The following is a 23,313-nucleotide window of genomic DNA, read 5'->3' as shown; positions in this document are numbered from 1 at the left end:
TCTGATTCAGACAAGGAGGTCAAGTCAAAACTTTATCTTTTAAAGAAATAGATCATGTAATTGGTTGTTGAAAGTAATTGAAAGTTGGCACAATTGGAGAATCACTTCCCCGGAAGACTCACTCTTTTTAAATTGAGCAAATGTCAGAACCAGACATTAAAAAGCTAATGTTTGTCTTCTAATTCTCAAAGACTTTATTGTGTGTATTTCCTGTGGACTTGTGTACACGAACTTTCCTAGGTTTATGTAAACAGTTCATACCAGGCTGCCTCTGACCACTGATCCCTTAAATGGAAGCTGCATTTAAGAAATTATTAGTGGGGCGCCTGGGTGGCTCAGTGGGTTAAGCCGCTGCCTTCGGCTCAGGTCATGATCTCAGGGTCCTGGGATCGAGTCCCACATCGGGCTCTCTGCTCAGCGGGGAGCCTGCTTCCTCCTCTCTCTGCCTGCTTGTGATCTCTGTCTGTCAAATAAATAAATAAAATCTTAAAAAAATAAATAAATAAATAAATAAATAAATAAAAGAAATTATTAGTGGACTTGAAATAGGAGGAATGGTTAGAAAAGTGATTTGCAACTCTTTCAGAACCAATGCCCTCTTTTTATAATAAGTATTCTTTGTATATTCATATTTGACTTGTGTGTATTTTTTTTCAAAAACAAAATATAACGCAAATAAGGGCATTAATCTTTTCTAGTCCCACTTTTTCCCTTAGGTTAAAAAAATTATATCTACTTACAAGTGATTGAATAAATCAAAAATTTTTTTAAGAATATTTACAAAGATACCATTTTGAGAAAAATATCTCTCATTATGACATTACCAATGTTTGGGGGGAATAAAAGTGTTTCTTGCTATTTTGGGGTTTGGATCATTCTCTTTTAAATATCCAATTAAACCATGTACAGGGCTTTAAAAATTCAAGTACTGCTAAAAGGCTTTCAACTTAAGCAACATCGCCATTCAGTATATCTTACTGCCCTTGATACCTTCTCCTTACAGATAATTATTTTCGACTCATAGCTGTTTATTCTGATATATACCTCCATATTAATAAATAATATGTTTGTGTTATTATTTCCTTTTCAGCTCTATTGAGGTATAATTGATAAATAAAATTATAGTTTATTTAAAGTGTATATCTTGATGAATATATATATCATGAAATGATTTCCTCATTTAGTTAATTAACACAACCATCATCTCACATGTTTGTTTTTTCTTGTGTGTGTGTGTGTGTGAGAACATTTAAGTCCTACTCTCTTACAAATTTCAATTTTATAATACAGTGTTACCAACTACAGTCACCATGCTGCACATTAAATCCTCAGATTTTATTCATCTTAAAATAGTATTCATCTTACTTATCAAAGAATGATATAACTACGTGTGGGGATGGATGTTAACTTGTTGTGGTGGTCATTTTGCATATATACCTACGTCAAATCATTATGTTGTACACTTAAAAGTAATGCAATGTTATATGTCAATTATATCTCAATAAAAAAGATGAAGAAGGTCTTGTTAATTAAAAACATACATACAGGGGCGCCTGGGTGGCTCAGTGGGTTAAGCCGCTGCCTTCGGCTCAGGTCATGATCTCAGGGTCCTGGGATCGAGTCCCGCATCGGGCTCTCTGCTCAGCAGGGAGCCTGCTTCCCTCTCTCTCTCTCTCTGTCTGCCTCTCCATCTACTTGTGATCTCTCTCTGTCAAATAAATAAATAAAATCTTAAAAAAAAAACATACATACATACAGTAAAATTACCTTCTGTTTTGGTGTACAGGTCTGAGTTGATGTATAGATTCACATAAGTACCAACACAATCAAGTCAAAGAACAACTCTATCACACCAAAAAATCTCCTCATCTTGAGCCTGTCCTTACCCCAACCCTAACCTCTGAGAACCACTGATCTAGCTGTAACCCATCACAGCAGCTTTGCTTTTTCCAGAATGTCACATGAATAGAATCACACAGCTTGTAATCTTTTGAGACTGGGTTCTGTGGGGAGTAAATTCTCCCCTGCATTTTTATACATTTTATGACAGCCTTTATTCCAGATTATTTTTGAGGCCCTTTGCTATGATAATTTCAAGTCCATTTGCTAAAATGGAGGTAGCTCCATTGTTTTTGACTTGAACATGCAGCCTATCTATGTTTGCTGCTGTGCCACGGGTAATAAAGAGGTTTTGTCTCTCACATAGGAGTCTCCTGTGTTCTATCCCCATCTATGACACTGTGGCAGCTTCAGTTAGCTTGCATGTAGGGTAAGACCTCCGACCCTTCACAATTTTTGATGCTCGTTCCATTTGGCGTGATGCATTTTGGATCGTTGGGTTTTCAATGGGTACCAGTAGTGCATTGGCTTCCTAGGGCTACCATAACAAAGTACCACACACTGGGTGGCTTGAAACAATAGAAATGTGTTGTCTCCTAGTTCTCGAGGCTCGAAGTCTCAAGTCAGGGTGTCAGCAAGGCCATGCTCCCTCTGAAAGTTGGAGAGGAATTCTTCCTTGCTTCTTGCCAGCTGCTGGTGGTTTGCCAGCAATTCGTAGAGTTCTTGGCTTGCAGCTTCATACTTCCAATCTATGCCTTTGGCATCATGTGGCCTCCTCCCCATCTGTTTCTGTCTTCACATGGCCATCCTCCTATATGGGCTCCAGTCATATTGGGCTAGGGGTCCATTCTACTTTAACAGAACTTCCTCTTAATTAATTAATTACATCAGCAACACTCCAGTTTCTAAATAGGGTCACATTCTTAGGCACTAGGGGTGAGGACTTCAACATATCCTTTGCGTGAGGAGACACAATTCAGCCCATAACAAATAGTTCATCTCTTTTTATTGCGAAGTACTACTCTGTTAAAATTGGATGTATCACAGTTTGTTTATCTATTTGCTTGCTGCAGGACATTTGTGTTGTTTCTAGGTTTTGGTAGTTAATGAGTGATGCTATTACAAACATTTGTGTACAGAGCTTTGTATGAGCATAGTGTTCGTTTCTCTAAGGTAAATATCTAGGAGTGGAATTGCTGGATCAAATGGTAACTTTATCTGAAACTGTTTAACTTTTTAAGAAACTGTTTTCCAAAGTGGCTGTAGCTTTTTAGCATTTAGATGTCCCCCGGCAGTGTCTGAGAGTTCCAGTTGCTCCTCATCCTCACAAGAACTTGATATTATCATTTTAAAAACTTTTGCTGTGTGTGTGTACATGTGTATGTTACCAAATACCTATATAGTGTTATTTTGTTGTGACTTTAGTTTATTCTTCCCTAGTGACTGATGATGTCAAGCAGCTTTCATGTGTGTAACTGCCACCTATATATCTCATTTGTTGTGATTGTTCACATCTTTTGCTCATCCTTTAGTTTGTTTATTTGTTAGTGAATTTGGAGAGATTTGCATATATTCTGTATATAAGTAACTTGATAAAGATGTGATTTGAACACACTTTCTCCCAGACTATAGGTTATGTTGTGTTTCATTTTCTTAACAACGCCTTTTGCAAAACAAAAACACTATAATTTTGATGAAGCTCAATTTGTCATTTTTTCTTTTTTTTTTTAATAACTTCTGCTTTTTGGTGCCATACCAAAAATTTGGTATGAATTTGGCATGAAAAATTTGGAGTGAAATCTTTTCCAAACCCAATGTCACAAAAATATTCTCCTGTTGTTCCATGTAAAGATTTTATATCTCATGTTTTAAATTTGATTCTATGATCCACTTTGAGTTAACTTTGCATAAGGTATGAAGTTGAATTTACTTACTTATTTTGCCAGTAGAACTCCAATTATTCCAGTATCATTGCTGAAAATTTCCCCTTTCTCCATTGAATTGTCTTTGTATATTTCTCAATTGACTATTTGTATGGGTCTATTTCTGGACTCTATTTTGTTTCATAGACTTATGTTTCTCTGATTTCATCAATGCCATATTATTTTGAGGTTTAGAGTATATTTAAAAATGAGTAAGGTAAGCCCTCCAACTTTGACTTTGCCAAAACTGTTTTGGTTATTCTAGGTCATTCTCTTTTCAATATAGATTTTAAAATCAACTTGTCTATAGCAACAAGAAAACTTTGCTATGGTTTGATTTGGATTGCATTAAATCTATAGGTTCATTTGAGAAGAATTGACAACTTCAATGTACTGAGTTTTCTAATCTATGAATGCAGCACATCTCTCCATTTATTTAGATCTTCTTTGATTTATTTCATCAGCATCTTGTAGTTTTATAATTTTTGCTTTCAATTGTCTTGCATACCTTAAATAAGTTACAATACCAAACAAAGTCTATTACTTTAGCCCAAATATTTATTGTGACTCTTTAAGGCTCCATAGCTCAGTGGTTAGAGCACTGGTCTTGTGACTCTTTAAGATTCCCTTAATAACTTTCCCTTTGCTGCTTCTTCTGATGTTAAAATATTATATCTTACACTTTGCTCAATCCTTATTATGTTCCTGCATAGAAAGATACACCATAGCCAAAAAAAAAAATTCATAAATAGTACATCTTGTCCTTGCTCCTTTAGATTTACTATGGCTCTGCAAATGTAGGGGTTACAGGACCATGATAAGAAAGAAATTCAGATTTGCTTTATTTATATTATTTTGGTGGTATTTTCCGATAGCTAGGTGGTGGTGTGTTAGGAAGTCTCTCCAGGAGTTGTGACAGTCCTTTGCAATCATGAAGACTGAAGCCAAAAGAATAGTGTGGGAAGGAGTGTGGAAAGAACCTAGGTCATTGATGATAATGGTAAGTCACCAAACGAATCCTGGGACCATATAGTCCCGGATGTCCTTGTCAGTAACTGTACAAGTCATTATGGTTTGAGCTCAGTTAATCAGGTATTTGGTTACTTGCAGCTGAAAGACCTCCTGCTGTGAGAGTAACTGTTGTAGCCTTGGATATCCCACCCTTCTTAGCTTTAACCACAGTCCTTGACATATCACTCTTTTCCTGGATCTTCTCTGTTTTCACTTTTTCTCCCAGGCTGGAGTGCCTTCCACTCCCCTCCCCAACTTCCTTCCTCTACCAATCCACCCTCATAGGAAGGTTCCAACCAAATGCCATTTCTTCCAGGAGAATTTTCTGACTACACTTACCTGTCCAACCCCAACCACATTCACACAGACATGTTTACACACACACCATCTTCATCTCCAGGATATTGGCTTTAAGCACTCATGCAGGCAGCGTGGTGCCCGATGCCACCACCAGATCTGAAGCTTATTGAGTGCTTACGTCGTGCCAGCCACCATGGTAAGTATATTACTTGCTCTGTCCTTTTTACTCTGTTTGGAAAGTTAACAAATTAAGTACTCTTACTGCCTTCATTACTTACTACTTACTACTTCATTACTGACTACTTCATTACTTGCCAAAGAAAAAAATCAGGTTTAAAGAAGCTTAGTCAGTGTCTCAGGGTCACACAGACAGCCAGTAAGTAGTGGAGCTATAAAAATTCCAACGTAGGTCTGACTGTAGACTGGAACTGGTGTAGAGAACAGTACATAGAAGTGAGTGTATGTGGCATGAAACATTGCTTTATTCTCACTGTTACTGCATATCACGAAAGAGAGACTGTGTTGGATTTCACTGTTCGCCTCTCTGCTGGCATGCACGCAGCAGAGAGACATGATGAATACACCCATTGATCAACGGGCGGTCATCCTCTCAGAGGGCTGGAGCTCCTACCTGCTTGCTGCCAGCACTACCCCAGGCTCCAGCTGTGGCCAGCGGAGCCCTTCCCTTCTCTACAAACACATCTATCCTTATGAGCCTTTGACCAGCCCTGGCAGAGCTGTGATTAAGTTAATTCTCACGAAGATGTTAGCAACTGACAATGGTTGTGGTTTCCCTTCTCCAATCTGAATTTCTTAATAATGGACTTTTGGAAAAAGTGCTGTTGAACCTGAAGAAGTGTCCCTTTTGTGGTAGAATCTCAAGTACATTATGAGATTCTTGAAGGTAAACTGTTGAATACACACTCAGGAAATATATATATCTATTTTTAAAGATTTTATTTATTTATTTATCAGAGTGAGCACAGGCAGACAGAGAGGCAGGCAGAGGCAGAGGGAGAAGCAGGCTCCCTGCCGAGCAAGGAGCCCGATGTGGGACTCGATCCCAGGACGCTGGGATCATGACCTGAGCCGAAGTCAGCAGCTTAACCAACTGAGCCACCCAGGCGCCCCCAGGAAATATTTTTTAAACAAATTTTGGTAAGATGGTTGTTATAGTGGGAGGGATAGTGCCAAAAAGCAAAACAAAACAAAACAAACAACCAAAAAAAACCAAACCAGTCTTTTCAATATGAAAGCATTTCATTCTCTTCAAGACACATGAGGCTTTTTTGGTTGATTCTTCTAGGAGAAGCATCCAGATACTTTACCACCCTAATCTCCTGATTGAAGTATTATAGATTTAAAAAGGCCACTATCCACTATCTTCTCCCATAGTGGTAGGAGTAATAGTTAATGCTAGTAGTAACAGTTAATGATAGTAGTAAATATTAAGGTTTACATAAATAACTAAATAATTCCCACATTTTCATTTAAATTCCTATTTATTAAGCAACTATAAATGAAAATCAAATTCATTAGGAACAATTCTGTGTAGCAACAATGGTAAGCAGTAAAATGTCCATGCAGGATCATCCATCGAATTCCATTGAATTGGAAATATAGGACCGGATTTTAAATTTGCTCTAGAAATAAACTAGGACATGGCTTCTTAAACCTTTTTGATCATAAAAATTTTGATACTTATTGAAATACAGACTTCACTCCAGACCTTCAGTCTCCAGAAGATACTTACTGAGAATGAGTGGAACATACCAAACTAGGACAAGAGTTTCAGCTATTCTTCAATAAAGATTTGACACTTGATTCTGGGATAACCCATTTTGTGAGATCACGCTGGAAAACATTTTTCTTCTCTTTTCCAACCTGCCCCTTTCCCAAAGAATATTATGCCAGGCACTCTCAAATGCTGATTAAAAAAAAATATATATATATATATATATATATATATATATATATGCAACAATTCTCACGAAGAGACAAAGACAATAAACAATTTTACATGGTGTGGTAAGTGCTAAAATAGAGATAGTGCAGGATACTGTGTATTTAGAGAGGGGGAATGCCTTGCCTGAATATTTAAGGCAAATTTGACCTCTATAAATGTGAGGTAATTTGACATAGAAGATATATGCATAAAGACTCAGGAACTTAAAGAAACCTGGTGTTTTCTGAGCACTGTGAAATGTCTTACACGACTGAAGCCCAGGGTCAAGTTGGGGAAAGTGAGGGTACATGAGGCTGGCGAGAGGTGGATCGTGAACAGCCTTACACACCACCTTGAAGAGGTTGGACTCAGTCTTGTAGACAAGAAGGTGGTATTGGGAAGAAACCCAGATATCGTCAGCACTGGTATAGAATGACTTCAAAATATAACTTGACAAGAATGACTTAGGGCTGGAGTTTAAGGGGACTTGGCTCTGAGCTAATTTCTACAACAGTCAGTTTCAAGCTTTGCTAATCTAGGGGATACACTTGTCAGCTGACAGTTTATATAGAAGCTCAATATGCAAAATAGATAAAAGGGCTGCTTTGGTTGATTCAGGACACTCAGCCCCATGGCAGTATTCCTGCAAATGAGATCCCAAGGAACAGTGTGCAAATCAGAGTTCTACACCTTCAGAAAACTGAATGATTGAATGGATATTTAGGATCCTACTGTTGAAGGGTAACTTTGATGTTTTCTTTGAGGAGAACCCGTTCAGCTATGTCTAGTATAGCTCCCTCCATGCAGCATCCTTCAGGAGATGCTTAGGGCACTGAATCAACTCTGATTAGACTTTAACATTTCCAGGGAAGTGGGGGCACCCACATTCGCCCTTAGTTTACTTTCTGTTAAACAGGGTCATTTATTAACTACTTCTACTTTACAATAAGCTGGCGTTTTTCTTATTTAAGCAAGGTTTTTTGGAATAACCAACTCAATAATATAGCTACCATGTCAACTTCTGTTCACTTTTTAGGTTTCTTCAATCTTTGTTTAAAACAACTCTCCTTCCCTGCTGGGTTTCTACTCTCCTACATGCATTACAATTTGTCAATGTTGCCTCTTGAAAATGTGCTCATAGGTCCAACATTTCTTTCCCAACGTCTTGCCTCCCATTGCTACATATGCATTTATAAAAAAGTGAATTTATCATGAAAGGTCCTGATGGGGCTTTTCTGGTTAACATTACCATAAAATATACTGAAAAGGAATATCCATGAAACAGAGTACAAATGGCATGAAAAAGCAATGTTAAGCCAGACATTAACTCACTACGTAAACATTTAACATCATAGCGAAAACCTTTATGTTGTTATGATTGCCGCCTTTTGTGTGTGTGTGTGTGTGTGTAAAATAAGAACCTAGAAGAGCGAGAGAACATAGCAGAGGCTCAAAGTTTGTTGAATGGATTAAGTGGAAAGCCACATACCAAGGTAAAGGGACCTCAGATTTGTCCAACTCAAGGGCTTTCCAGTCTTGAACAACACAGGCACTCAACCAGGGCAAACTGAAAGGTCCCTGCTTCTTAACTGAATGTGACAAGAGGGATCCAGTAACTGGGACATGAAGTAGTCAAGGAAGTGTCAGACATTTTAGGAAGGCTGCTCCCACAGTTCCACCTGTGATGCTGACTTCATGTTGGGGCCCTGGTTTTCAGGCAGAAAGATGGATGTCTACTTTTAAGTTAATACTTCACATGAATGTGGTGGGATAGGAGGAAAAAAATGTTTCAGGAAAAGAGCACTCTGGGGGGCTTTAGCACCACCATGATGTGTTCTGGCCTGACATGACAAGATGCTTCCACTTTGATGCTCTAGGCTAAGGCATGCCATTGTCGATGCGCAGAGATGTCCCCTACCACCTACTTTGCTCCCCTCATCATACAAGTTTAGTGTCTGAAGATTTTCTTTCTTTTCTTCAAAAATATTTTTAGAGTAGAAGCAGAGGGTACTTTGGATAAGAAAGATACTATTGCTAACTGAGGGTTGATCAAATCTAGCTCTGATTTCTTAAAAAGCTAGATGACCACTCAGCATGGACTCTGACCTCTCAGGAGATAAATCACTTTAAGGGTGGGTGAAGGAGGGGACAGAAGGCTGTTTCTGTGTGTCAGTGTGTGTGTGTGTGTGTGTGCATGCACACGCAGGCATGTGGGTGTTTGTGTGTACAGCCAAAGGTTCACTGGCATAAATAATTCAAGAATTCAACAGGTTCTTTAAAAGTGAAGGAGAAAGCTCTAGTAACTGGTGACCTGGTTAGCATTATCCCTTCTGGAGAAAAACTCCAGCTCTTCGTTGGTTTCCTTGATAGATTGAATAATCATGCAAAAACATACAGTATTACTTTCCTAACTACTGACCGGACAGACCAAACCATACTCACATCAATTGCTTATTTTAATGTCAAATGTTTATTTCTAAGCCACAGTTGCCTCAGCACAATTTGTAAAAGAAAGGAATCCCCCAAAATGAAAATTTTTTGGTCAGGATATTTTCTCCGCAGTTATAAGAATGAAAAGAAACACCTTGGTATCAAGAATTACCATTTCTTCCACATCATTCTAATAAGTTGCATCTAAATATTTTCCTTGGACATCATTTTTTTAGGGGTGGAAAAATATCCATGGGGGGGAAAATGTTTGTATTCATGAAAATAAATTGGGGATAGTCTTTGCCACGGAATATATCTAGAACATCTTTGTTTTGGTACACTATATCACTAATTGCCATATTCTTATTATTTGATATAACAGGCATACTTTATTACATAAAACAAAGTGCACTGAAAATGAACAATGTTAGAAACAAACTGCAATTTGGTGTATCTTAAATCTTTAGGTGATTAGATAGGAGCCGGAGCGCCATATACAAATTTCATATCAGTACAAACGCAACTCTCTTTCGTGATGAAAATGCACTTAGTAGCTTAGTTCTTTTTGCTTGAGCAGATAGGGCATCTAATACAACTGAAACAACCTGATAAATTTTTTTTTTCAATAAAAAGGAATGCTCTGGTTTCTTAACTGACTCCCACATTTGAGGGAGCCAGAAGATGGCATTTGCTCTTTAAATATATTTCTCTTGCTGATCTGAGACACAAAGCCACCAAGATTCTTCCAGCGGAAGTAGGCACCACACCTCAGATCACCAGGCCCTCGGGGAAGGAAGCCTGTTAAATAAGTAAATCTGTGATGTGCGGTGGTGGGCCCAGCACCTCGAAGACAGCATGGTGGTTGTGCACAGAAATCCCTTCAGCAGACTCAGTGAAAGGATGAGAGTTCTTTAAGTTCATGCACATTTTATTGAGTAGTAATATAAAATGCTTTTTCTTTGTCATTGTTACAAGTGCATGCTTTGATTGCCAACATTTCAGAAGTCAAATTACAAAGGCAAGGCTTTAGGCTGTAGTGAATTACTTGGGCACTTATACAATTGTTAAAAAATATGAATGGACTTTTGTTGTTGTTTCAGAATGAACCAGTTGTAACCCGTAACTGATATACAAAGGGAAAAAAGTGAAAAAAGTACATATTTTGTGGCACATGACAGAACAGAACAAAATAACTAAACCGTTATGACATTAACAGTTACCATGCATTTAGAGTTTCACATGTAACTACAAACTTATTTAAATTTCACAAGGTTTGCTAAACATGCTAACCGTCTATATGTGCACTGACAAGCTTATGTTAAAAACTTTTAAGAATACTCTCCCCTTTAGATTTTTTCAAAGCTTTTTTGATTACAAAATTTCAAAGGCATTAAGCATTTTAGAGAATATAAAGTACGCCAGTATACATACATTTCCAGTATATGTCAGACCACTAAGCGCGTTACAGTCTCATACAGGCCGATACAGCCATTTTTTTTTTCTTAAAAAACATGCATAGGCAGATTTTTTTTTTTACAGAATATAGATGCTTTATCACTGTACTTAATATGGTGTCTTGTTCACTATACTTAAAAATGCACCACTCATAAATATTTAATTCAGCAAGCCACAACCAAGACTTGATTTATCAACAAAAAAAACCCTAAATATAAACAGCAAAAAAAGATAGATGTAATTATTCCAGTTTTTTTAAAACTTAAAGAAAAGAAAAGATACTCATTGCTAAATTAATAAGATAAGTGTTATATGGAAAGAAGGGCATTCAAGCACACTAAAGAAACCTGAGGTAAGCATAATCTGTACAAAATTAAACTGTCCTTTTTGGCATTTTAACAAATTTGCAACATTCTTTTTTTTTCTTTTTCTGTTTTTTTTTTTTTTTAAGACTGCCTAATTCATTTTATAGCCATTGTCTGACAAGAGTAGCAAAACATTATCAATAAATAGTCCTTATTTAGTTTGTACATCATTTTGTTAAAAATGTTTGATGTCATCCATTTTTAGTGCTGCGACTGTAAACGTACAATAGAGTAAGAAATTAGACAAAGTTTTCGTGTCCAGTAACATAATAAAAGACCTTTCATTAACCTACCTAGAAGTCCCCAATGCAGTAGGAAAACATGTTCATTCCCCTAACATTGCAGTATATACTAGCATTAGCTTTCTTTCTAATTTATTTTTCTATAAGCATTTTTAAAAGGCATACCCAAAAGAGGTGTTTAATCACCACCCCCACCAAAATATAGTTTATTATCTCTATCCCTCTTTTTTAATGATAGTGTAAACTGAATCCAATTCCTGGCCCCCAGAGCAGATAAGCTACCATCAGAGGCAAGAACATCCAACTGCTGATATGCAGCAATCCCCATCATGCCCTGCAGCTCAAAAAAAAAAAAAAAAAGTGAACAGGAAGTGGTCACTGGATATTGCTGCTATTACTGCCATTGCTGTCCGTGCCGTTAGTCTCTGAGGCGAGAGCCTTGTTGATGGAGTTAAGGTTGGCGTCAGAGGGCATGGCATCTCTGCGAGGTGGCATCCTCTCATTAATTCGGTCTAAGCCCTTGGCCTCCTCGAAGCTAGTGATCTTATGTTGTGGTGAAAATCCTTTGATAGCTAGACAGAAAATCATTAAAAAAAAAAAAAAAAGAAAGAAAAATTAGGTTAGCCAGAGGAAAACAAAGGGCACAGCTGTTGCATCAGGTGAGGTTAGAGATTTCGCAGTGAGTGAGGGAATCCTTTAGTAGAGAACAGAATGACGGGACCTGAACACAACACAACAGACTCCTTACCATACCCGAAGATAACCAAAAAGTTTGAAAACAGCCAATGTCTCTTGCCAACCAAAATGTCCTCTTCAAGTTAGTAAGATGTAAACATTGCTCTGGTTCTTCGTAAGAGTTTATATTAATGAAATCCGAAGTGGATATGTCAAGAGGAAAGTTGCTACCAGGGACAGGTATCCGGACTTAGCATCAACTAGCCACATCATTAGCATGGTTACTGCATCAGACGCCCTAACCTAGACAGACCATAACATAGGCTTCCTTTGGCTCTTCTACTGTACTAGTAATGGCAAATTCAGTAGAGTCAGGCAAGCTATGCCTAGAAGTCTAGTAGAGAACTTTAGAGAAGAAGCTAAAAGGAGCTCTAAAAGGAATTAAGTTTAGGGGCATTTCCATGCCATCTCAGAATCCCAGAAAGGCTTTCTTGGCAAATAACTCAATGGCTACATGAAGAAAAAAGAGAAATTACAAACTCCCGTTCCTCTAACTCAACTTTGGAAGCATGTGGAGTGGGTGACAAGGTAAGAGAAACTCAGAAAAATCCAGATCAGATCACTAAGTAGAAAAACGTTGTCCACCCTTCAGTGGAAAACAGGTCAAACTGATGTTCATCTGGTATCCATTACTGCCTAAATCAAAGCAAAACCCTTTCCTACTAGATTAGGCAGATGTAAGTGATGCTCTATGAATAAGGAGAAAATGCCTTTCACAACTTTCAGCAAAAATTACAGGATTGGTTTGGGCCCTATTCAGTGAAAACATGGCATTCTCAAGGGGACATATGGATATTTGATTTTTTTCATTAACCCTTAGTATGCTGCAGAAATAGATCAGACATTTGTGCAAGAAGCTTAATGACTTCTTCAGTGGGCGCACCAACCAGTGAGCTGAAAACAAGATACATATAGGGAACCGATGACATCAGTCTGCTTTACTTCCTGTGATGTGCAAGCCAGATACTGAAGGACCAATCACCAGAGCTGAATTGGGCTACATCTCCTTGGCTGATCGGGGACACTTTTGCAGTAACTTTACCCTCCCCACCTTATTTGTGGGGGAGGGGAAAGGAAAGCAGTTTCAAGCTGAAACTTTGCCAGCCAGTCCTACACAAATGTGTAGTGCCTTTCACTACCATGGATGAAATTCTTTAAAGAGCTACACCATTGCTTCCAAACTTATGAAAGGATGAGAAATAGTTTGTTACCCTTCCGCATTTTAAAGGTTAGCAAAATGGTGATTAGTCAACTGTGAGAGGAAGAAGATGGGGGAAATGAGGAAAGACCAAGGCCCAAAGCAAAGCTTCTTAATTCTTCTCTAATTTGGTAATAAATTGCAAAATAACAGAGCTGTCTAATGAGCAACCACCCTGAACACTCAGTTATTTTGAGGGACAAAATAATGGCACAAAGTGGTATTCTACTCTTTTTCTAAGCCACTGTGAATATCACTTCATCATAACGAATAAATACAGAAGTTTGCCAACATGATAATTTGTGAAGCGGTTTTATTATTTAAATGGTAAAAGAGGCATCTCAGGGTTTTAAAAGCCAATAGGGTGAGAGTGCAGAAATTCAAAGTCTAGCTGGAACAATGGATATGTCCCGAATGGGGCTCCATCTCTAATCAAATCTCTAACCCTGGTCTGGAAGAATGTGCTCTGCTGTAGTTGCTGGTCAGACAATGGGTATTAGCAATTTACATTGGTAGTATACTGAACACAACACAGAGTCACAGAAACCACAGAAAACAGCCAAACTATCAACAAGAATGCACACTGCAGATTAGAATTTGCCAAGAGGAATAGAGAATTCCCACATAAATAGCAGTTTATTCACTGCTATTTAGGAAGCAGTTGTATTTTCTCTTACAGTGCTATCATTTCCCCTACCAGAACCAAATCATATGCAAATTCGACAGTCTAAAGTGGCACTTTTTACATCGTATTGAAGGACCATATGCACACAATTTTGGGAAAAAATTAAAAAAAAGTGATCTTGCAAGAACAAAATACAACTGAAGAATTTTGTTTTAAAGGGGAACTTCAAATTATTCTTTTTAAAATTTCCAGAGGGTGTGGTATGGATAATATTAAAAACTATTTTGATAGGCAGTCCTCTCTTGACTATATTGTTCAAGCACTTGATCTGAAAGTCATTTCTAGAGGACCAATGATGTTGTCCTATCGCCATGCTAGGCCACAGTGGGGGAGGTACAGTTCTTGATTTTCTGTCCTGCGCCTTAGCACAGGCTAAGTCAGTTTGCCTGGCACCAAACTGACACTCAGTGAACCATCAGTTGAGTGACGACTGGATAGTCACTGTTCTTGTCACGGCCACTGCCACAGCCACTGGGGATTTTTGAACTCTTTATAATATCTTAATGGTGCTAACTGTCCTACAAATACCAATAGGTTAAAATTTGTAAGACTAGCAGAACTGTTTACCTCATACACAGCTGTCTCACACTGGAATATTTTTCAGAGACATAAATCAATGTTGAACTACAACAAAGCACTATTCAAACGAACACTTATTTTTGGCTAGAAACTTCTGAAGACTAGATTTAATAAAGCTATTTTTCTTCTCTTCTCTTCAGTGCTGACTGAAAATGATTTGAGGGAGGGACATGGTTCAGCTCAAAGAATATTATTTTATGCGATATTCGTCAAAACAGCTGCCATAACCCCCACCCCACATCGTTCAAGATTTCAAGATATATAATCCTTTGGTTTTCTGTGACTATACTAGGTTCGTTGTATACAAAGTCAAACATAGCTTTAAGGGAAAATAAAAACAAACAAACAAACCATAAAAGGACATTTTCCCCTTTAAAGCAAGAACATTTTGGTTAATACTGAGCCACAACTGTTAGCCCAACACCCACACACTCTGTACAAGCTACAGCAAAAAAATAAAAAATAAAAAAATAAAAAAATGAATACACCCAGCAGAGCCCTTATCTGTTGCAGGTACAACAGAAAGGGGACTGGCCAATTTACCTTCATCAGCCTCAATAGCCTCAACAGTAGCTGAAGAGAAGAAAGGGGGTGCAAAATGAATGAGAAAAATGAGCAGAGGATTTTTAACTCTAAGAACAAATCAGTGACGATCAAGGGAGCTCAGAGAATTAATGTTCCTGTAAGTGCTGGATTCTGGTACAGACAACAAAACAGAAATGGTAAAAAGAAAGGAAAAAAAAAACACAACAAAAATGAGAAGTTTATTTTATGAGCTGGATACACCTATCTGAGTGAACTGGTTTTTGTTCATGAAATAAATGACAACGGTCAACCCTTTTGGAAAACAAGACATTTTTCTTTTATTTAGATTGAATCAGTAAGAGACTAGGTTAATCTTAGTCGGACACAGAAAGTATACAAAATCCACTTCTATGCTTGGCGACTTAAGATTTGAAAATGCCATTCAAAATGGCAGACCTCGAAGGAGTGTCATAATATCAGTGGGATAATTCACACTATTTAACATTAAATGGCGCGATTCCTAGCACAGTGAAAAAGTGGAGTGTGTGTATGTGTGTGCGAATCTGGAGGAAGAATAAAATCAATGTGTCTGAGTTGCTAGTCCTTTAAAGACAAACACAGAGCTTGTCTGGAGTGGTGAGAGAGAGGGAGAAAAGGTGGGCAATGGTATGCACAGTCTGGACTTCCTCTGCCAGGCAACCCAATTTAAAGTCAGTTTTCTTTACTGGAATACCATCCATGGAAAGGGAATTCTTGAAATGCTACCATCAAGTGGTAACATGTCAGGTGCAGTAATAATTCTATCATCATTTTAAAGAAGAGACAGTCCAAATACTGAAACCTCAGCATATTTCCGAGGCAACACTTTAAAAGCCCACTGCTTTCTCAGCAATTTTTATAATAAGGTTAGGGTCTATATTCTCACCAATACATGTGTATGAGTCTTTCCATGTTATTAAGGCCAGCTGCCATCTCCCTAATTAAGGGCTAAAATGTAAAACTTCTTGGTAACTCCAAAATGTTTAATATTAAAATTCTACCCCTTCCCTTGAATTTGCATATTTCTTAAAATTTAAGGTTTTAAAACTAGAGCAACTGCCAAACGTACACTATAATTTCCTTACATTGCATTCTAAATGCCTTCTGATAAAAATGTAAAATATTTACCACTATGGGGAAAAGCTAAACAGTAAAGCTTTAAGCAGTTTCTTCTTTTTGATAATTTGAAATCCAGACAGTAGATTTTGAAATTGTTTCAATGGATGTGGTTTAAAATATATATGGGGTTTTCAAGTTCTCAGGACTAACGAGGTTCTAGCTCTAATGTCTGTTATATGTGGATGTGTTTGCACGTGTGAGAGTTCAACACAGAAAAACACAAACCAATGGATTCAACATAAAGTAACAGAAAAGGAAACTGAATAAACTAAGTTAAAATACAGGTGAAAATCTAGTAACAAAACAAAGAGTTTTAAGAACTTAAATAACTTAAATTCAAAAGTAAACCAAAAATCTGGAACCACACCAGCACCCACGTATCAGAAGTATGCACTGCCCATTATTAAATGTCTTCTTCCAAAGCAGATGTGGCCCATAGTCTCTGATAATACACCTGCTGTGTCTTAAAATGTGCTTATCAGAAACTATGCATATTTCATTTAGATAGTTGTGTATTTTGTGCAAATGATCCATTTATGCTAATTTTTTTAGAGAACATGTTTATTTTGGTGGGAGAAATTTTTGTTTTTTTAAAGTTACTAGGATAATTTTTAGTTACAAATTCAAGGGTAAATTTACTTCTATGCCTTTTCCTATCTTCATTTACAAATTTGTGTCTTTTTCTGGAAACCAGAGACACTGATTTTGGAATAAACTCACATGAAAATAAAGAAAATTATCGTGACGCTGAGTACGATTCTCTACGTAGAAGAGGTGAGTCTAAATCATGTAACTATAGGAATACGTGAATCTTTTAGATTGAAGGATAGAGATAGGAAAAAAAAACCCCACAAAAAAAGATTCAGGGAAAGGTAAGGGAAAATAAGCAAGAGGCTGAGATTAGTTTTTAAAATGTTATAGTGGATTTTTGTTTTATTGATTTTTACTCATTCACGTAAAGTATAATTTAATAGCAAATTTTCATTATGTATTATTAAAATGGACTCTAATTATAATGATAGTACATAATGATAGCTAAAACAGCAAGACAAAATTCACAAACGTAAAAGAGTATGCAGTGCTGTTTTGTCTGGTGTGGTAGCCATTAGTCACATGTGGCTATTTAAAGCAAATTAATACAAATTAGCTAAAATAAAAAAATCCCGTTTTGGTGTCTCCGTTGTAGGAGCTGTATTTCAAGTGCTCCATAGCCAGTGGCCTCTGGACCAACACAGAAATTTCCATCATCACAAAAAGTTCTCTAGACAGCACTCGTCCAGAAAGCTACACATTTTAACTGGCCAAAAAAAAAAAAAAAAAAAAAAAAATCATCTTTATCGCTATCTTAAAAGTTTTCATTCTTTTTCAAAAATAAAATGTCATTCTTCTCAGTCTCCTCTGTCTTGGATGGAGAAATCAAAGACACATATGACTCCCAACTTCTATTCAAGGAGATAACGAAGTCACCCTTTTGAGGTCCTTCCATTCTCCACTATAATCTAGGCCTCCGGATGTGTATCTACCGGTGTGTTTATTTTTTCAGTCAAATAGCCAGAACATTTAGCAGAAACGTAATTGATAAAAAGCTATTTTTAGCAGTGGAATGGCTCTAAGCTGTCAAAGCCGTCCTGCGTGTGGCCAACCTAAGTGGGTTGTCCCCAGCCAGCGGGTGTGGTGACTGCTGTGTGTCCGTGGCGGGTGGCGGGTGGCGGGTGGCGGGGTGGGCGGGGGATGGGCGAAGACCGCGGTGCAGGGACGACGAGGGAGCTGTTCTGTCGGACAGGACTGGTCCGACTGCTGTGGGGTTTCAGCCCTTCTTCGCGCCGAGAAGGTCTGAAGACCGAGGCCGCGCTGACAGGGGTGAGTAATTCGGGGCTGTGACGACCCCGCGGCCTGAGCTGTCCCCCACACGCCCGCACCGCTGGGCCTGCTTACCGCTTTGCAGGGTCTGCTTCCCTCCAGAAAGCACTCCGCTGGGGAGCATGCCCGTGGGGGTCAAGCCTTTCAGCGTCAGCACGCTCTCGCTCTCTTCTCTGCAAAGGCACAAGGCGGGGAGGGGGAGCGGACATTCACTTTGATTTTCTTTCAAAAGAAAGGGGGAAAATGCATAGTAGAACTCCCATTTCCCTCCACCCAGACCCTTGGATTTTACTTCGTTTCAAACATACTGCGTTCTCATACATCCCTACTGAAGTCACGCCACGCCAGTGGACAGCTGCCGCGCTAGTTTACGCTCACACACTGGCGCGGGCTCAGCCTCTTCCGAGTCCCGAAGATACAGAAAACAATTCACTTTCTGTAAGCAGGCACTGCCCTGCGGTGTTTGCTGGACAGCCACCGTGACACCCATAAATATGTTGCAAATGAGCCCTGGAGAGTGCTGATGTGAGTTTTCCAGCCAAGGCTCAGCAGAAATGAGTGGAACTTACTTCCCTCGGGAGAGAAAACCAAAGAGTATATATGAGAGATTCAAAACAAAACAAAACAAAACACCCCAAAACCTCTCTGGTTTATAGATTACGGAACTAGAAATTACATTCAAGGCGCTATTAAGTAATTGACATCACATGGTAAGTAGACAAATAATGACATCCAGCCAGGAAAGCCACTGGGAACATTTCCCACCTTTTCAGCAGTGTTTCCCCCGACTGATGTGCTAATAGAACTTTATTGTATTACTCATTGTGATGATTGTCTTACATCTTCTGCACATCATCATTTCAATGCTATTTATTAGTCACAGAACTATTAATCACTTTGATTTATTAATAAATCATCATGATTAAATAACCATGAAATAGGAATACTCTCATCTCTTTCCATGTAGCTAACACTGTAATTCTACGTAATCAGAAAGTGTTTATAATATAAACATATAGATATATAACATCTACTGTATGTAGAACTACCAAAGCCACGTTTTTATGAAGCTATCTAACACGACCCAAACAGAATTCTTAAACCATCCTCCAAAACCAGCTACTTCCACAAACTTTCTTCAACTTCATCTTTTCGTTCAGCCTCAGGAATTCCCCCTTCACTCCCGTCCTCTCTCTCTCTCCACCTCCTCCACTCAGCTGGCAAACCTTGAGGGCTCTATCATCAAAGTATTTCCAGCATCTTGCCACTCTCACAATCCTACCACTTCCCTTTTTAAAACAGTTTTGTGGAGTAGAAGCAACATCCCATATAATTAATCCATTTAAAGTATGTGATTTAATCAGTTTTTTTTTTAGTGTACTCACAAAATTGTGAAAGAATCACCTTAATCAATTTTAAAGTATTTTCAGTGCCCCCCAAAGAAAATCTGTGTCCATTAGAGTGGCTCTCCATTTCTTTCACCCTTATATAACCACTAATCTACTTTCTGTACATTTGCTTCTTCTAGATGTTTCATGGAGGCAGAATCATACAATGCATAGCTTTTAGCAGCTGACTTCTTTTGCTTCCCACCAGCATCTCTTGCCTGGATTTTTCCAGCAGTTTCTGTACTGGTCTTCCTGCTCCATTCTCATCACACTCTCTGCCTCCATCCCTGTCTATTCTCAGTGTACCAAACAGGCTGGGCCTTTTAATACATATGCAGATCCTACCACTTCCCTATACAAAGCTCTCCAAAGGCTTCTCCTCTCATTAAGGGTGAAAAGCAAAATCTTTAGGTTTGAGCACAGCCTTTGAAAACTAACTCCCAACCCACCCTCTCCTAACCTCACCCGTCTGTCATACTCTATTTCCTATCAGCGTGCACTCCCCTTAGTGTTTCTCCAACACATCTGGCAGACCTCACCTCACGGCTCTACCCTTCTTTGGCACACTCTCCCTCCAGTATCTGCATGGCTCACTACCTCTCTGCCTTCGAATTTCTGCTCAAGGATAGCTCTCTAAGTGAGGACTTCCTTTATGAGGCTGTTTATATACTGCCCATCTCCCCTTGCTGATTTTATTTTTACCTAAAGCACTTATTACCCCTGAAACACTATACAGTTTATTTATTCTGTTGTTGTTGTTTCAAGTATCCAGAAGGAAAGCACCTGGTATATAGTCCACATTCGAAACACATTTACTAAAAGAATGAGTAAAAGGAAAATAGAATGGCGATGTTATCCACCTTTGAGACTTCTATATCCTTTACTATAGTTGTCTTAAAAATGTTAGGTTTGAGATGGTCATTATCATTGCTTGCCCTCATACAGTACTGTAAACTTTCCAGGCTTCTGCTGTCAAACTAGTAGAGGTCACACAAAGAAGAAATCATTTTTTTTTAAAGATTTTATTCATTTATTTGACAGAGATCACAAGTAGGCAGAGAGAGGCAGGCAGAGAGAGAGAGGAGGAAGCAGGCTCCCCACTGAGCAGGGAGCCTGATGTAGGGCTCGATCCCAGGACCCTGGGATCATGACCTGAGCCGAAGGCAGAGGTTTTAACCCACTGAGCCACCCAGGCGCCCCAAGAAGAAATCATCTTAAGTGCTAATATGTGGATTTGGAATTGGGAGTCCCTCTAAAGAAAGGAACATATTTTCTTTTTTGCATTCATATTCGAAATCAGGCTTCCTCCCTTCTTTTCCCTTTTGCACTCAACGATATTCCTCATCTCCCTATATTCTGATTGTTGCTCCTGCTGCACACAAAACGCAAGCCTCATAGTTTCTGGCAGCTTCCCCATTCCTCAATTCCAACCACATCCACTGAGTCCTCCCTCACACACCTTGGCTCTATGGCTCACTGATGACCACGCCCACTTCTGGAAAGACTCTTTGCAGAGGTCTCAATCACTTTCTTCACTAGTTCTCCTCCTCTGGCCTCCCCTTTCCCAGTCCCTTGGATGATCTTTTTCCTCTGGCTCCACACCTGTGCTTTCTAAAATGGAAGCTTCCAGCCACGTGTGGCTCTTATCCACTTGAAACCTGACTTGAGATGTGCTGTCGGTATGAAATGCTCACCAGGTTTCATACACTTAATATGAAAATAAGAATGTAAGACATCTCCTTCAGAAGCTTTATACTGACTACACATTGAAGGGATAAAATTCTCAACACATGTGTTAAATAAAAGACAGTCTTAATTAATTTCACCCATTTCTTTCTACTCCTTTACTGTGACTTCTAGAAAATGTCAACCTACAGGTGTTGCTCACATCATATTTCTACTACAAAGCACTGTTCTGGAGGATTCTTTTCCTTTTCTCCTATGTCTACTCTCTTTCATAGCGAGACCATCCACTTGGGCTACTTTAGTCTTGTGTCCCCTCTGTCCCCTCTCATGACATTTCCTACCCTCGTCTCTTTCTAAAGCTCCAGGGTAGAATTCCTGTCCGTCTCTGAATGAATATTCCACCGGCATCCCAGAGGAAAAATATGCCCAAATCAATTTATCATAATCCTCCCCCAAAATACCTGTTAGGTATTTAAATGGAGAAATACTTCTTCTTCCTTAGATAACAGCACTATCACCCAACCCACTGCAGAGGCTAGAATCGCTATGGAATATCTTAGAACATTTCCTCTCCCTCATCACCCCTTGCATAAGTCGGAATTCTTGGAGCAAACGACAGAACCTACTCTGGCTGATTCTGACAGCAGAGAGATGCACTAAAGGATCTGAGATTGCTCACAGACCCAGAGTCTGCAGCCCAGAAGAGCACGGGTGTCCATCCATGCTGTGCCATCGGGTGCCGCCACTGTTCAGAGCCAACACCTAAGCTCATGCTAAAGCTGTCCACATTCTGAGAAAGTAGTTCTTTTGCTGTCCTCTCAGGTTTCACAGCTGAGAGAGAAATCACCTTCCCTGCTTCCTGCCTCCTCATGATGCTCATTTCAAAACACAAGTTTTCTGTGCATCCATTTGACTGGTGGATCTTAGGCAACATGCCTGCACCTTCCCTGCCAAAGCTGCTGAAAGACAGTGTTCTGATTCCCTTATAATGTGGCAAATTATCACGATGGAAGGGATATGCCGGACGTTATACCTGACAGATGGATACCACCATTCACATTTGTTCATTACATTTAAAAAAGTCCAGCTTCACAAATTCTTTTCATCTCTTCCTTTGTATGTTTCCCCCTATACCCTAATTTGCTTGGATAAATTCAGTTGTTTCCAAAACGTCCTCCCTGACGTCAGTAAGTCCTCTTATTGTCCAGTCGTCACACTGCCACAAACATACAATATCTAAACATGGGTTAGAGCATGCCTTTTATTCTATTAAAAACATCCTATGACTGTCCCTGCCTCCATGCAAAAATTCGATATTTTATTATGACCATGCTATTCAAGGCTAAGGATCTGGACTTAAATACATCTTCAGCTTCACTTTTCCCTGGATTCCTCACTCACCCTTCATGTCTTAAGACTCCACACTTTTGAATACTTAGAATTCACCGACCACACTGTTCCAGACACTCACTAGTGCTGCACACTGAGTTTGGACACAGTGCTTCCCTTACAAGTCTGCTGTGTGGATTACTATCAAATCCATACACCATGAGACAGGGCACCTGGCACTTAGCAAGAGGGATCTTAAAGCACTGTCCTTAGGACCATGTGACTGTGTGGTTGATGACTTCTCAGCTCCCAAACCTGCCTGTTCCACAATTCACCACCTAAAGGAATGCTACCTACCCTTCACAGCATTCCTCCTATGTCAACCTCTTGAGCAACATCGTTTCTTGTTTTCTGTTTTGCAGGAAACAGAACTCCGTGGACCCCATCCTTGTCCAAAGCAGAGCATCTCTTCATGTACTTAGCACACATTTCGTTGTCTTGTATTAGTTTCGTGTCCACATGTCTGTCATTCCAATTTGGTATTCATTGTACCTGACTCAGTGTACTGTACACATCTAACATTCCGTCATTCCTTGCTAACCTTCACCTTCTTTTCTCAGACTAGACACTCCCTGCATTCTGCAATACAATATATTTGTTT

At 39.0% G+C, this 23,313-nt stretch overlaps 1 protein-coding gene across 2 annotated transcripts in view; it reads right to left on the bottom strand.

The window, feature by feature from the left end:
* Window positions 1–9,464: 9,464 nt before the first annotated feature.
* Window positions 9,465–23,313, bottom strand: part of PPP3CA (protein phosphatase 3 catalytic subunit alpha) — a 325,304-nt gene continuing 311,455 nt past the window's right edge. Inside the window, exons 12-14 of one of the 2 annotated variants that reach the window (XM_044224401.1) lie at window positions 18,325–18,422; window positions 15,250–15,279; window positions 9,465–12,081 (exon numbers count right to left, since the gene is read on the bottom strand). In XM_044224401.1, the coding sequence (XP_044080336.1) occupies window positions 11,885–12,081; window positions 15,250–15,279; window positions 18,325–18,422 (325 nt within the window). In that variant the 3' untranslated portion in view covers window positions 9,465–11,884. The remainder of the gene's footprint in view (window positions 12,082–15,249; window positions 15,280–18,324; window positions 18,423–23,313) is intronic. The other variant, XM_044224402.1, reaches the window with a different exon arrangement.

Source organism: Neovison vison, chromosome 11 (assembly GCF_020171115.1).
Source record: "Neovison vison isolate M4711 chromosome 11, ASM_NN_V1, whole genome shotgun sequence".
NCBI lineage: Eukaryota > Metazoa > Chordata > Mammalia > Carnivora > Mustelidae > Neogale > Neogale vison.
This window is presented reverse-complemented; position numbering and strand designations above follow the sequence as displayed.